At 64.8% G+C, this 13,254-nt stretch overlaps 1 protein-coding gene across 2 annotated transcripts; it reads left to right on the top strand.

Annotated features, from left to right (window-relative positions):
• The first annotated feature begins 2,088 nt into the window (after positions 1 to 2,088).
• On the top strand, positions 2,089 to 11,700 carry TGFB1I1 (transforming growth factor beta 1 induced transcript 1). 2 transcript variants are annotated; one of them, XM_068923191.1, is made up of 11 exons: positions 2,089 to 2,196; positions 3,467 to 3,621; positions 4,982 to 5,031; positions 5,124 to 5,239; positions 6,287 to 6,383; positions 6,924 to 7,032; positions 7,126 to 7,266; positions 8,089 to 8,262; positions 8,719 to 8,800; positions 9,534 to 9,682; positions 10,668 to 11,700. In XM_068923191.1, exons 1-11 carry the CDS (start codon positions 2,184 to 2,186, stop codon positions 10,932 to 10,934), a joined length of 1,353 nt encoding a protein of 450 aa, XP_068779292.1. In that variant the 5' UTR covers positions 2,089 to 2,183; the 3' UTR covers positions 10,935 to 11,700. The 2 variants fall into 2 exon arrangements, with proteins under 2 accessions (XP_068779292.1, XP_068779291.1); XM_068923190.1 differs by having other exon boundaries at positions 6,924 to 7,266; positions 10,668 to 11,086.
• Positions 11,701 to 13,254: the final 1,554 nt, after the last annotated feature.

Below are 13,254 nucleotides of genomic sequence, written 5' to 3'. Positions count from 1 at the left end.
CCCCAAAAAAGGGCCCAGGCCTCTGAGTGCTGCCACCCAAAAGGGGCCCAGGCGTTCGGGTGCCCCCACCGAAAAGGGACCCAGGCATCCGGGTGCCCCCCCCCTCAAAAAGGGGCCCAGGCATCCGGATGTCCCCCCCAAAAGGGGCCCAGGCGTCCGGGTGACCCTCCCGAAAAGGGGCCCAGGCATCCGGGTGATCCGCCCCCCCCAAAAAGGGCCCAGGCATCCGGATGTCCCCCCCAAAAGGGGCCCAGGCGTCCGGGTGCCCCCAAGCAAAAGGGGCCCAGGTGTCCGGGTGTCCCCTAGAAGGGGCCCAGGTGTCCGGGTGCCCCCCCACAAAAGGGGCCCAGGCATCCGGGTGTCCCCAAGCAAAAGGGGCCCAGGCGTCCGGGTGTCCCCTAGAAGGGGCCCAGGTGTCCGGGTGCCCCCCCACAAAAGGGGCCCAGGAATCCGGGTGACCCCCAAAAGGGGCCCAGGCATCCGGGTGCCCCCAAGCAAAAGGGGCCCAGGTGTCCGGGTGTCCCCCCCTCAAAAAGGGCCCAGGTGTCCAGGTGGTCCCCCCTCAAAAGGGGCCCAAGCGTCCGGGTGTCCCCTAGAAGGGGCCCAGGTGTCCGGGTGCCCCTCCAAAAGGGGCCCAGGCATCCGGGTGCCCCCAAGCAAAAGGGGCCCAAGCGTCCGGGTGTCCCCTAGAAGGGGCCCAGGTGTCCGGGTGCCCCCCCACAAAAGGGGCCCAGGCATCCGGGTGCCCCCAAGCGAAAGGGGCCCAAGCGTCCGGGTGTCCCCTAGAAGGGGCCCAGGCGTCCGGGTGCCCCCAAGCAAAAGGGGCCCAGGCATCTGGGTGCTCCCCCCCCCAAAAAGGGCCCAAGCGTCCGGGTGTCCCCTAGAAGGGGCCCAGGCGTCCGGGTGCGCCCCCACAAAAGGGGCCCAGGCATCCGGGTGGTCCCCCCTCAAAAAGGGCCCAAGCGTCCGGGTGTCCCCTAGAAGGGGCCCAGGCGTCCGGGTGCCCCCAAGCAAAAGGGGCCCAGGTGTCCGGGTGCTCCCCCCCCCAAAAAGGGCCCAAGCGTCCGGGTGTCCCCTAGAAGGGGCCCAGGTGTCCGGGTGCGCCCCCACAAAAGGGGCCCAGGCATCCGGGTGGTCCCCCCTCAAAAAGGGCCCAGGCGTCCGGGTGTCCCCTAGAAGGGGCCCAGGTGTCCGGGTGCCCCCCCCAAAAGGGGCCCAGGCGTCCGGGTGCCCCCAAGCAAAAGGGGCCCAGGCGTCCGGGTGCTCCCCCCTCAAAAAGGGCCCAGGCTTCCGGGTGTCCCCAAGGAAAAGGGGCCCAGGCGTCTGGGTGTCCCCTAGAAGGGGCCCAGGTGTCCGGGTGCCCCCCCACAAAAGGGGCCCAGGCATCCGGGTGTCCCCTCTGAAGGGCCCAGGCGTCCGGGTATCCCCTACAAGGGGCCCAGGTGTCCGGGTGTTCCCTCCAAGTGACCCAGGCGTCCGTGCCGTCCCCCCCTAAAAGGGGCCCAGGCGTCCGGGTGTCCCTCCCGAAAAGGGGCCCAGGCATCCGGGTGACCCCCAAAAGGGGCCCAGGCATCCGGGTGCCCCCAAGCAAAAGGGGCCCAGGCGTCCGGGTGCTCCCCCCCCCAAAAAGGGCCCAGGCTTCCGAGTGCTCCCCCCTCAAAAGGGGCCCAGGCGTCCGGGTGTCCCCTAGAAGGGGCCCAGGTGTCCGGGTGCCCCCCCCAAAAGGGGCCCAAGCATCCGGGTGACCCCCAAAAGGGGCCCAGGCGTCCGGGTGTCCCCTCCGAAGGGCCCAGGCGTCCGGGTGTCCCCTACAAGGGGCCCAGGCGTCCGGGTGTTCCCTCCAAGTGACCCAAGCGTCCGTGCCGTCCCCCCCTAAAAGGGGCCCAGGCGTCCGGGTGCCCCACCCCGTCCCGCCCCGGCCTCGGGCATCTCCCCCCCCCCCCTCACCCCGCCTTATCCCAGGGACCCAGGCGTCCGGGCCTTCCCCTTCCGAACTCCAAGACCCTCCTTCCCTTCCCGGCGGGCCCAGGCGTCCGGGCGCCCTCCCATTCCCAGCCTCGGGGGGGGGGGGGGAAGGCGGGGGGCCCAGGCGTCCGGGCGCTTCCATACATGGGCACCGCGGGGCCCCGCGCGGGGCGGCGTCGGGGCCGGGGGGGCGGGGGGGGCCGCACCCAGCCCCGGCCATGGACGACCTGGGTGAGGCCCCCGCGTCCGTCCGTCCGTCCGTCCCGTCCCGTCCGTCTGTCCGGTCTCCTTCCCTCCGTCCCGTCTCCTTCCCTCCGTCCCGTCTCCGTCCGTCCGTCCCGTCTCCGTCCGTCCGGTCTCCTTCCCTCCGTCCCGTCTCCTTCTGTCCGTCCTGTCTCCGTCCATCTGTCCCGTTTCTGTCCGTCTGTCCGGTCTCTGTCCCTCCATCCTGTCTCCTTCCTCCATCCCATCTTCTTCCTCCCATCCCATCTCCTCCATCATCTCCATCTCCTTCCTCCCATCCCGTCTCCTTCCTCCCATCTCCATCTCCTTCCTCCATCCCATCTCCTTCCTCCCATCCCATCTTCTTCCTCCCATCCCGTCTCCTCCATCATCTCCATCTCCTTCCTCCCATCCCATCTCCTTCACGTCCCATCTCCTTCCCTCCATCCCATCTCCTTCCTCCCATCCCATCTCCTTCCCTCCATCCCATCTCCTTCCTCCCATCTCCATCTCCTTCCCTCCATCCCATCTCCTTCCTCCCATCCCATCTCCTTCACGTCCCATCTCCTTCCCTCCATCCCATCTCCTTCCTCCCATCTCCTTCTCCTTTCTCCATCCCATCTTCTTCCTCCCATCCCGTCTCCTCCATCATCTCCATCTCCTTCCTCCCATCCCATCTCCTTCACGTCCCATCTCCTTCCCTCCATCCCATCTCCTTCCTCCCATCTCCATCTCCTTCCCTCCATCCCATCTCCTTCCTCCCATCCCATCTCCTTCCCTCCATCCCATCTCCTCCATCATCTCCATCTCCTTCCTCCCATCCCATCTCCTTCACGTCCCATCTCCTTCCCTCCATCCCGTCTCCTCCATCATCTCCATCTCCTTCCCCCATCCCTGTCTCCTTCCTCCCATCCCTTCTTCTTCCCCCATCCCATTTCCTTCGCGTCCCATCTCCTTCCCTTCATCCCATCTTCTTCCTCCCATCCTGTCTCCTCCATTGTCCCCATCTCCTTCCCCCATCCCTATCTCCTTCCTCCCATCCCGTCTCCTCCATCATCTCCATCTCCTTCCTCTGTCCCGGCTCCTTCCCCCATCCCGGCTCCTTCCCTCCATCCCATCTTCTTCCTCCCATCCCACCTCCTCCATCGTCCGCATCTCCTTCCCTCCATCCTGTCTCCTTCCCCCCATCCTGTCTCCTCCGTTGTCCCCAATGCCCGGAGTTGGGCCCAGGTGTCCCCCGGACGCCTGGGTCCCTGACACCGTTCCCCCCCTCCACCAGACGCGCTGCTGGCCGACCTGGAGACGACGACGTCCCACCTGGCCCGGCGCCCGGTGCTGCTCACCGACCCGCCGGCGGGACCTCCCGCCCCACAGCCAGGGACCCCCGACCCTGACGGCGACCCCCCTCGGCCCCTGCCACCCCCCTATGGCCCCGTGAGCCCCCAGGACCTCGGAGGGGGACCTCGGGGTGGGGACGGGGCACGTTGGCATGGGGCTGAGTTGGGGTTTCTGGTGACCGGGACGTTGGAGACATCTAGGGGGGCTTTGGGGATGGGGACGTGGGGACTTCTGGGACCTCGAGGATGGGGGCTTTGGGGATGGAGGACATTGGGGACATTGGGGAGCTTGGGGTGGGGGGTCATGGAGACCCTAGGGATGGGACATTGTGGATGGAGGACCTTGGGGATATGGGGACCCTGGTGATGTGGACCTTGGGGGTAGGGGATCTTGGGGACATGGGGACATTGGGGACTTTGGGGTGGGGGTCATGGAGACCCCAGGGTTAGGACGTTGGGGATGGAGGACCTTGGGGACCTGTGGACCTTGGGGACCTTAGGATTGGGAGACCTTGGGGACATGGAGACATTGAAGACCCCCAATGATGGCAACACTGGGGGTGGAGACCTTGGGGACATTGAGGACCTTGGGGATGGGGACATGGGGACCCCAAAGATGGGGACATTGGAGATCCTGGCGATGGGGACACTGGGGATGGGGACCTTGAGGATGGGGACATGGAGACCCTGGGGAAGGGGACCTTGGGGATGGGGAATCTTGGAGACATGTGGACCTTTGGGGACATGGGGACACTGAGGACCCCAGGGAATGGGATCATGGGGACATTAGGGACCCTGGGGATGGGGACATTGTGGATGGGGGTCCTTGGGGACCTTGAGGATGGGATCATGGAGATCCCAAGAATGGGGACATTGGTGATGGGGGGCTTGTGGACACGGGGACCTCGGGAATGGGTGACCTTTGGGACATTGGGGAGCCTGATGGTGAGGGACATGGGGACATGGAGGACCCCGGTGATGGGGACATTGGGGATGAGGACCTTGGAGACGTTGAGGGCCCTGGGGATGGGGACAGTGTGGTTGGGGACCTCGGGGTCATGTGAACCTTGGGGACCTTGGGGATGGGGGACCCCTGGGACATGGGGACATTGAGGACCTCGGTGATGGGGACATTGGGGATGGGGAACCTTGGGGATGGGGTCATGGAGACCCTGGGGAGGGAGACTTTGGGGATGGACGACCTTGGGGACACATGGACCTTGGGGACATGGAGACCCCAAGGATGGGGACATCAGGGATGGGGAGTTTTGGGGACATGTGCACCTGGAGGACCTTGGGGATGGGGGACTTTGGGGCCAAGGGGACAATGGGGACCTCAAGGCTCCAGATGGGGACACTGGGGCTGTTGGGGACATTGGGGACACAGTGGGGGGGGGGGAGGACACACTGCTCCAGCCCCTCGCGTCCCCATTAACCCCCTGTGTGCCGGTCCCCAGGCGCCGAGCGCGGCCCCCCCGGCGGGGGGTGACACCGAGCAGCTCTACAGGTACGTTGGGGACATTGGGGGGACACTGAGGGGACATTGGGGACATAGGGGGACATGCCACCACCCTGTCCCTGTTTCCCCCTCCTCCCCAGCACGGTACACAAGGCCCGGTCCCCCCGCGCCACCCCCCAGGCCCCGGCGGCCCCCGGCCTGGGCGAGCTCGACCGGCTCCTGCGAGACCTCAACGTCACCCACTGCTCCATCGCAGGTACCTCCTCCCCCCCCCCCCAAAAAAACACCCTGGGGACCCCAAAACCACCCTGAGGCACTCCAAAAACCATCCAGGGGCCCTGAAACCCCCCAGAGACCCCCAAAAAACACCCAGGGACCCCCAAATACACCCCGGGGCACGCCAAAAGCCACCCTGAGGACCTCTGAACCACCACGAAGGCCCCAAGAACCACCCCGAGGACCTCCAAATCCCACCTGGGGACCCCATATTCCACCATGGGGGCCCCCAAATCCATCCTGGGAGACCCCCAACCAACCCTGCAGACCCTCCGCCCATACTATCCTGGGAACCCCCCCCAAACCACCCTGGGGCACCCGAAAAACCAGCCTGAAGAACCCCAAACCACCCTGGTGACCTCCAACCCCCCCTGCTGATCCCCAAATCCACCTCAGAGACCCCAAAATCCACCATGAGGAGCCCCTAATCAACCCTGGAGACCCCCAAGACCACCCTAGGGACCCCAAGAAGCTCCTTCAGGACCCCAAAATCCACCCTAGGGACCCTGAGCACCACCCTGGGGACCCCAACCCCCTTGGGGAACCTTATGCACCCACTGGGGACCCCGAGAACTACGCTGGAGACCCCCCCCAAAATATCCTGAGGAACTCAGGAATGACCCTGGAGACCCTCAAATCCACCTGAGAACCCAAAATGCCACCATGGGTGCCCCAAAACACACCTTGGAGACCCCCAAACTACCCTGAGCACCCCAAGAACATCTGGGGAACCCTATGAACCCAATGGGGACCCCAAAATTAACCTAGGGATCCCCCAAACCACCCTGAAGACCCCAAGAACCATCTTGGGGACCCCAAAACCACCCTGAAGACTCCCCCAAACCACCATGGACACCCCAAGAACCAGACCGGGACCCCAACCCCCCCTCCAGTGCCCCAAAAGCCACCCTGGAGCACCCCAGACACCTTCCTGGGACCCCACCCCAGGGACCTCAACCCCTCCTGGGGGACCCCAAAGCCTGAGGGGCCCCCCCCAAACCAGCCACGTCCCCCCCCCCCATGGCAGATGAGATCCTGGCCCAGTTCCCACCGCTGAAGGGCCCCGAGGGGGAGAAGAAGAAGGAGAAGGTGGACGAGGCCGAAGATGGGGCGTCCCCTCCTCGGTGAGTGGCACCCATGGGGCTTGGGACTTCCCCCCAAGTGGGTGCACTCTGTTATCGGGGTGATTCCCCCCCCAGGGTGCTGTGCCCCAACGTGGGGGTCACTCCAAGGTGCTGGCACCCCAATGTGGGGTGACACCAGGGAGCTGCACCCCAATATGGGATGACACCAGGGATTTGGGATGACCAGGGATGGGGTGACCATAGGGTGCTGCACTCCAATGTGGGGTGACCATGGGGTGCTGCACCCAATATTGGGTGATCCTAGGGTGCTTCACCCCAATGGGGGGATCTCTCTAAGGAGTTGCACCCAAATATGGGGTGACCATAGGGAACTGCACCCCCCAATATGGGGTGACCCCAGGGTGCTGCACCCCAATGTGGGTTGACCAAAGGGTGCTGCACCCCAGTGTGGGTGACCGTGGGGTGCTGCACCCAATATGGGGGTCACCCCAAGGGTGCTGCTCCCCATTACTTCATCCACCCACCCTGGCATCACCCCGACCTCATGTCCTCCACCACCACCACCACCCTTGGGTGCAGCTCAGGACCCCCCACGCCGCCCCCACCCACGCCACCCTCGGCCTCCTCGGCCACCCAGGAGCTCGACCGCCTCATGGCCTCGCTCTCCGACTTCCGCCTCCGCAGCACCGTGAGTCACCCCGGGTCGGGTGCTGGGGCGGGGGGGGGGGTGGTGACCTCCCTCCAGCACCCATGGGTGATGCTGTTGTCCCTCCCCCCACAGCCACCACCACCAGTGCAACAGCCGGCGCCCAGCACCCTCGACTCCATGCTGGTGCTGCTGCAGTCGGACCTGAGCCGCCGCGGGGTGCCCACGGGGTCCAAGGGGCTCTGCGGCGCCTGCCAGAAGCCCATCGCCGGGCAGGTGGGTGCTGAGTGGGGTGAAGTGACCCCAAGGGGAGGTGCACCCCTAGGTTGGGTTGCTCCAAGGGTGCTGGACCTCCATATGGGGTGACACCAGGGAGATGCAGCTCAATGTTGGGCTGCTCCAAGGGTGCTGGACCTCAATATGGGGTGACACCAGGGAGATGCATGTCAGTATGGGGTGACATCAGGGAGATGCACCTCAATGTTGGGTTACCCTGAGGGTGCTGGACCTCAATATGGGGTGACACCAGGGAGATGTTTGTCAATATGGAGTGACTCGAGGGAGCTGCACCCAAATGTTGGGTTGCTGCTAGGGTGCTGGACCTCAATATGGGGGTGACACCAGGGAGATGCACGTCAATATGGGGGTGACATCAGGGAGCTGCACCTCAATGTTGGGCTGCTCCAAGGGTGCTGGACCTCAATATGGGGTGACACGAGGGAGATGCACGTCAATATGAGGTGACTCCAGGGAGATGCACCCCAATGTTGGGTTGCTGCTAGGGTGCTGGACCTCCATATGGGGTGACACCAGGGAGATGCACTTCAATGTTGGGTTACCCTGAGGGTGCTGGACCTAAATATAGGGCAACCCTAGGGTGCTGCACCCCGATATTGGGTGAACCTAGGGTGGTGCACATCAATACGAGGTGACCCCAGGGAGATGCACCCTGATGTTGGGCGCAGGGTGCTGCACCCCATAGCTGGGACGATCCCAAGGAGCTCCACCCTCAACCCTGGGATATTAGAGGGGGTGAAGGTGGCTCTGTTGGGACACCCTGACCCCCACCCACCTGGTCTTCTCCCCCTCCCCCACCAGGTGGTGACGGCGCTGGGGTGCACGTGGCACCCCGAGCACTTCGTGTGCGCCCACTGCCAGCGGGAGCTGGGGGGCAGCACCTTCTTCGAGAAGGACGGGGCGCCCTACTGCGAGCGCGACTACTTCCAGCTCTTCGCGCCCCGCTGCGGCCAGTGCGCCCAGCCCATCCTCGACGTGAGGCTCCCCCGGCACCCATGGGTGGCTCTTGGGGGGGGGGGCACTGGGGGGTGATGGAGCACCTGGGAGGTGCCCGGCTCCAAATGGGGGTGTGATGTGGTCCTAGGGGTGATGGGAGATGCTCAAGGGTGATGGAGGGCACCCAAGGGTGATGTGGGATGCCCAAGGGGGCTGGGGGATGCCCAAAGATGCACTGGGGCACCCAAGGGTGGTGGAGGACACCCAAGAGGGTTGTGGGATGCCCAAGGGTGCTGGGGGATGCCCAAGGGTGGCGAAGGACACTTAAGGGTGCCATGGGATACCCAAGGGTGCTGGGGAACATCCGAGAGAGCAGTGGAGGGTCATGGGACACCCAAGAGTGCCATGGGACACACAAGGGTGATGTGGGGCACCCAAGGGTGCTGGGGAACCCCCAGGACGGGTGGTGACACCCCGCCCCATGTCCCCATGCAGAAAATGGTGACAGCGCTGGACAAGAACTGGCACCCCGAGCACTTCTGCTGCGTCAAGTGTGGGCGACCCTTTGGTGAGGAAGGTGGGTGTCACCCATGTCCGCCCGTGTCCCCATGTCCCCCATGTCCATGTGTCCCTTGTGTCCCAATATCCTCCGTGTCCATGTGTCCCCACATCCCCACGTCTCGCTGTCCCCAGATTGGTCTCTCTGTCATCCCCATAGCTCCTGTGTCCCCACGTCCTCCATAACCATGTGTCCCCATGTCCCCGTGTCTCACTGGCCCTGTGCTGGTCTCACCACCATGGCCATGTCCCCTCTGTCCCCATGTCCCCCCTGTCCATGTGTCCACATGTCCCCATGTCTCACCATCTCCATACCAGTCTCACCACCATCACCATGTCCCCTCTGTCCCCAGGTCCCCCCTGTCCCTGTGTCCTTATGTCTCACCATCTCCATACCAGTCTCACCATCATCCCCATGTTCCCTCTGTCCCCATGTCCCTCGTGTCCGTATGTCCCCATAGCTTGCTATCCCCATGCTCATCTCACCATCACCCCCATGTCTCCTCTGTCCCTATGTCCCCCGCGTCCATGTGTCCCCATGTCCCTCTGTCTCACCATCCCACTGCTGGTCTCACCACCATCCCCGTATCCCCACGTCCCCCGTGTCCCATGTCCCCTCACGTCTTGCCATCCCCATGCTGGTCTCACCGCCATCCCCATGTCCCTCCACGTCATACCATCTCCACGCGGGTCTCTCCGTGGCCGCCGTGTCCCCGCGATGTGCCCGTACCAGCGTCACCGTGTCCCCGCAGGCTTCCTGGAGAAGGACGGCCAGCAGTACTGCCGGCAGGACTTCGCCGAGCTCTTCGCCAGCCGGTGCCGGGGCTGCGGGCGGCCCATCCTGGAGGGCTACGTGGCCGCCCTCGAGGGGCTCTGGCACCCCGAGTGCTTCGTCTGTGGGGTGAGCGCCCGCCCCGGTGGCCCGTGTCCCTGTCCCCAACGTCCCCAAGAGCCGTTTGCGCTCCCCCCACTTCCCCATCCCTGATATCCCCCTCCCTAAGGGTGGTTGCCCCCCATCTCCATGTCGCCCTGCCCCCCCCCATCCCCAGAAGGGCTTCACGTGCCCTGTCCCTGATGTCCCCGTCCCCGGTGTCCCCGTCCCCAAGAGCAATTCACGTCTCTCACGTGCCCACCCCTGAGATCCCTGATGTCCCCATCCCCAGGAGAGCTTCGTGCCCCGCATCCCCCTCTCCCCACGTCCCTGATGGCCCCCTCCTCAAGAGTGGTTACCCCCCATCCCCACGTCGCCCTGCCCAACGTCCCCAATGTCCCCAGAAGGGCTTCACCTTCCCTGTCCTGACAACCCCATCCCCATGTCCATGATGGCCTCCAGCAGAACTTCACTTCCCCCATGCCCACGTCCCTGACGTCCCTGTCCCCGATGTCCCCAGCCCCAGCAGAGCTTCACGTTCCCCATCCCCATGTCCTCATGTCCCTGACACCCCCCCGCTGTCCCCAATGTCCCCATCCCCAGCAGAACTTCACATCCCCCATCCCCATGTCCTCATGTCCTTGATGTCCCTGTCCCCAATGTCCCCATCCCCAGCAGAGCTTCACATCCCCCATCCCCATGTCCTCATGTCCCTGACGTCCCTGTCCCCAATGTCCCCAGCTCCAGCAGAGCTTCACATCCCTCATCCCTACGTCCCCGTGTCCCTGACGTCCCTGTCCCCAGTGTCCCCATCCCCAGCAGAGCTTCACGTCCCCCATCCCCACGTCCCTATGTCTCTGATGTCCACCAGCAGAGCTTCATGTCCCCCATCCCCATGTCCTCATGTCCCTGACATCCCCGTCCCCAATGTCTCCATCCCCAGCAGAGCTTCATGTCCCTCATCCCCACGTCCCCGTGTCCCTGACGTCCCCCCGCTGTCCCCAATGTCCCCCAGGAGTGCTTGGCGCCCTTCGCGGCGGGCACCTTCTTCGAGTCCGGGGGTCGGCCCTACTGCGAGCGGCACTTCCGGGGGGGCCGGGCCCAGGCGTGCCGGGGCTGCGGGGAGCCCATCGCCGGGCGTTGCGTCACCGCCATGGCCCAGCGCTTCCACCCCGAGCACTTCGTCTGCGCCTTCTGCCGCCGGCCCCTGGCCAAGGGCCCCTTCCAGGAGCAAGCCGGCAAGGCCTACTGCCAGCCCTGCTTCCGGCGCCTCTTCGGCTGAGGGGTCGGCGCCGTGGGGCGCCCCACGGATCGTCTCCCCCGGCTGGCCCCCGGGTTCCTCGTCGTCCCCCTTGGAGCCCGCTTGGATCCGTCGCGGCGTTTTGTGGGGGGTCTCACGGCTCAAGGTGGCACCAGGAAGGAGGTCCTGACCCATGGCTCAGCCCCACGGAGCCCCCATGACCACCCTTGGGTGCCCCACGATCCCCTACGGAGTCCAGTTGGATCCGTCATGGCACTTTGTGGGGCCTCACGGCTCGTGGTGGCACCAGGGAGGAGGTCCTGACCCATGGCTCATCTCCACGGAGCCCCCATGACCACCCTTGGGTGCCCCACGATCCCCTACGGAGTCCAGTTGGATCCGTCATGGCACTTTGTGGGGCCTCACGGCTCGTGGTGGCACCAGGGAGGAGGTCCTGACCCACGGCGCTGCCCCACGGAGCCCCCCCCCAGACCACCCCATGGATCCATCATGGCCATGTTGTGGGGGGCTCATGGTGGCACCAGGGAGGGGGGGTTCCTGCCCCTCAGCACTGCCCCATGGCCCTCCCACCCCCCCCAAAACGTGGGGCTGACCCATGGATCTCCCCCTTACCCCGTCCCACGAGCTGCCCCATAGCGGCAGGGTCAGGCTGAGGAAGGACTGGGGAGAGGAGGCACTGGGGCACTGGGGGGTTACTGAGGGGTCCCAGTGGGGCACTGGGAGGCTACTGGGGGACACTAGGACCCCCCCCCCGAGGGGGGGGGGGTCGCACTTGCTCTTTGCTTGCACAGGCTGAAGATGTTGTATTTATGGGGTCGGGGGGGTCTATGGGGCAGGTGGGAGGTCTATGGGGCAGGTTGGGGGGGCTCTATAGGGCAGGTTGTATGTCTTGGGGCCTATAAGGTAGGTTGGGGGGCAAGTTGGGGGGGTCTAATGGGCAAGATTGGGGGGGTCCTATAGGGCAGGTTGTGTGGGAGGGGGGGTCTGTGGGGCAGGTTGGGGCATCTATGGGGCAAGTTGGGGGTCTGTGGGGCAGGTTGTAGGGCTTAGGGTCCATAGGGCAGTTTGGGGGGCAGGTTGAGGGTCTAGGAGGCATATTGGGGGATCTATGGGGCAGGATGGGGAATCTATGGGGCAGGATAGGGAGGTATGGGGCAGATTGGGAGAGCTATGGGGCAGGTGGGGGAATCTATGGGGCAGGAGGAGGAAATCTATGGGGCAGGACAGCAATCTATGGGGCAGGTCAGGGATCTATGGGCGAGGTCAGGGATCTATGGGGCAGGTGGGGGATCCATGGGGCAGATGGGAGATGTATGGGGGAAATCTATGGGGGGAATCTATGGGGCAGGTGGAGGATCCATGGGGTAGGTCAGGGAATCTACAGGGCAGGTCAGGCATCTATGGGGCAGGGAGGATCTATGGGGCAGGATGAGGGATCCATTGGGCAGGTCAGGGATCTATGGGGCAGGTGAGAGATCTATGGAGGAAGTTGGGGCTCCATGGGGCAGGCTGGAGGAGCTCTGGGGGAAATCCATGGGGCAGGTGGGGGATCCATGGGTCAGGCTGGGGGAATCCATGGGTTAGGATGGGGGGGGCTCTATGGGGCACGATGGGGGGGGATCCATGGGGCAAGATGGGGGAATCTATGGGGCAGGATGGGGGGGATCCATGGGGCAGGATGGAGGGGATCTATGGGGGAGGATGGGGGGATCTATGGGGCAGATGGGGGGAATCTATGGGGCAGGATGGGGGGGAATCCATGGGGCAGGATGGGGGATCTATGGGGCAGATGGGGGCTTTATGGGACAGGATGGGGGAATCTATGGGGCAGGATGGGGGGACTCTATGGGGGATCTATGGGGCAGGATGGGGGGGATCCATGGGGCATCTATGGGGCAGATGGGGGGATCTATGGGGCAGATGGGGGATCCATGGGGCAGGTCAGGGATCTATGGGGCAGGCTGAGGGATCCATGGGGCAGGATGGGGAGAAGCTATGGGGCAGGATGGGGGGATCTATGGGGCAGGATGGGGGGATCTATGAGGCAGGATGGGGGAACTATGGGGCAGGATGGGGGGATCCATGAGGCAGGATGGGGGGAATCTATGAGGCAGGATGGGGGATCTATGGGGCAGAATGGGGGCTCTATGGGGCAGGATGGGGGGGATCCATGAGGCAGGATGGGGGGGATCTATGGGGCAGAATGGGGGCTCTATGGGGCAGGATGGGGGGGATCCATGAGGCAGGATGGGGGGATCTATGGGGCAGGATGGGGGATCCATGAGGCAGGATGGGGGGATCTATGGGGCAGGATGGGGGGATCTATGAGGCAGGATGGGGG

The sequence above is a fragment of the Struthio camelus genome, chromosome 32, assembly GCF_040807025.1.
Source record: "Struthio camelus isolate bStrCam1 chromosome 32, bStrCam1.hap1, whole genome shotgun sequence".
Taxonomy (NCBI): Eukaryota; Metazoa; Chordata; class Aves; order Struthioniformes; family Struthionidae; genus Struthio; species Struthio camelus.
This window is presented reverse-complemented; position numbering and strand designations above follow the sequence as displayed.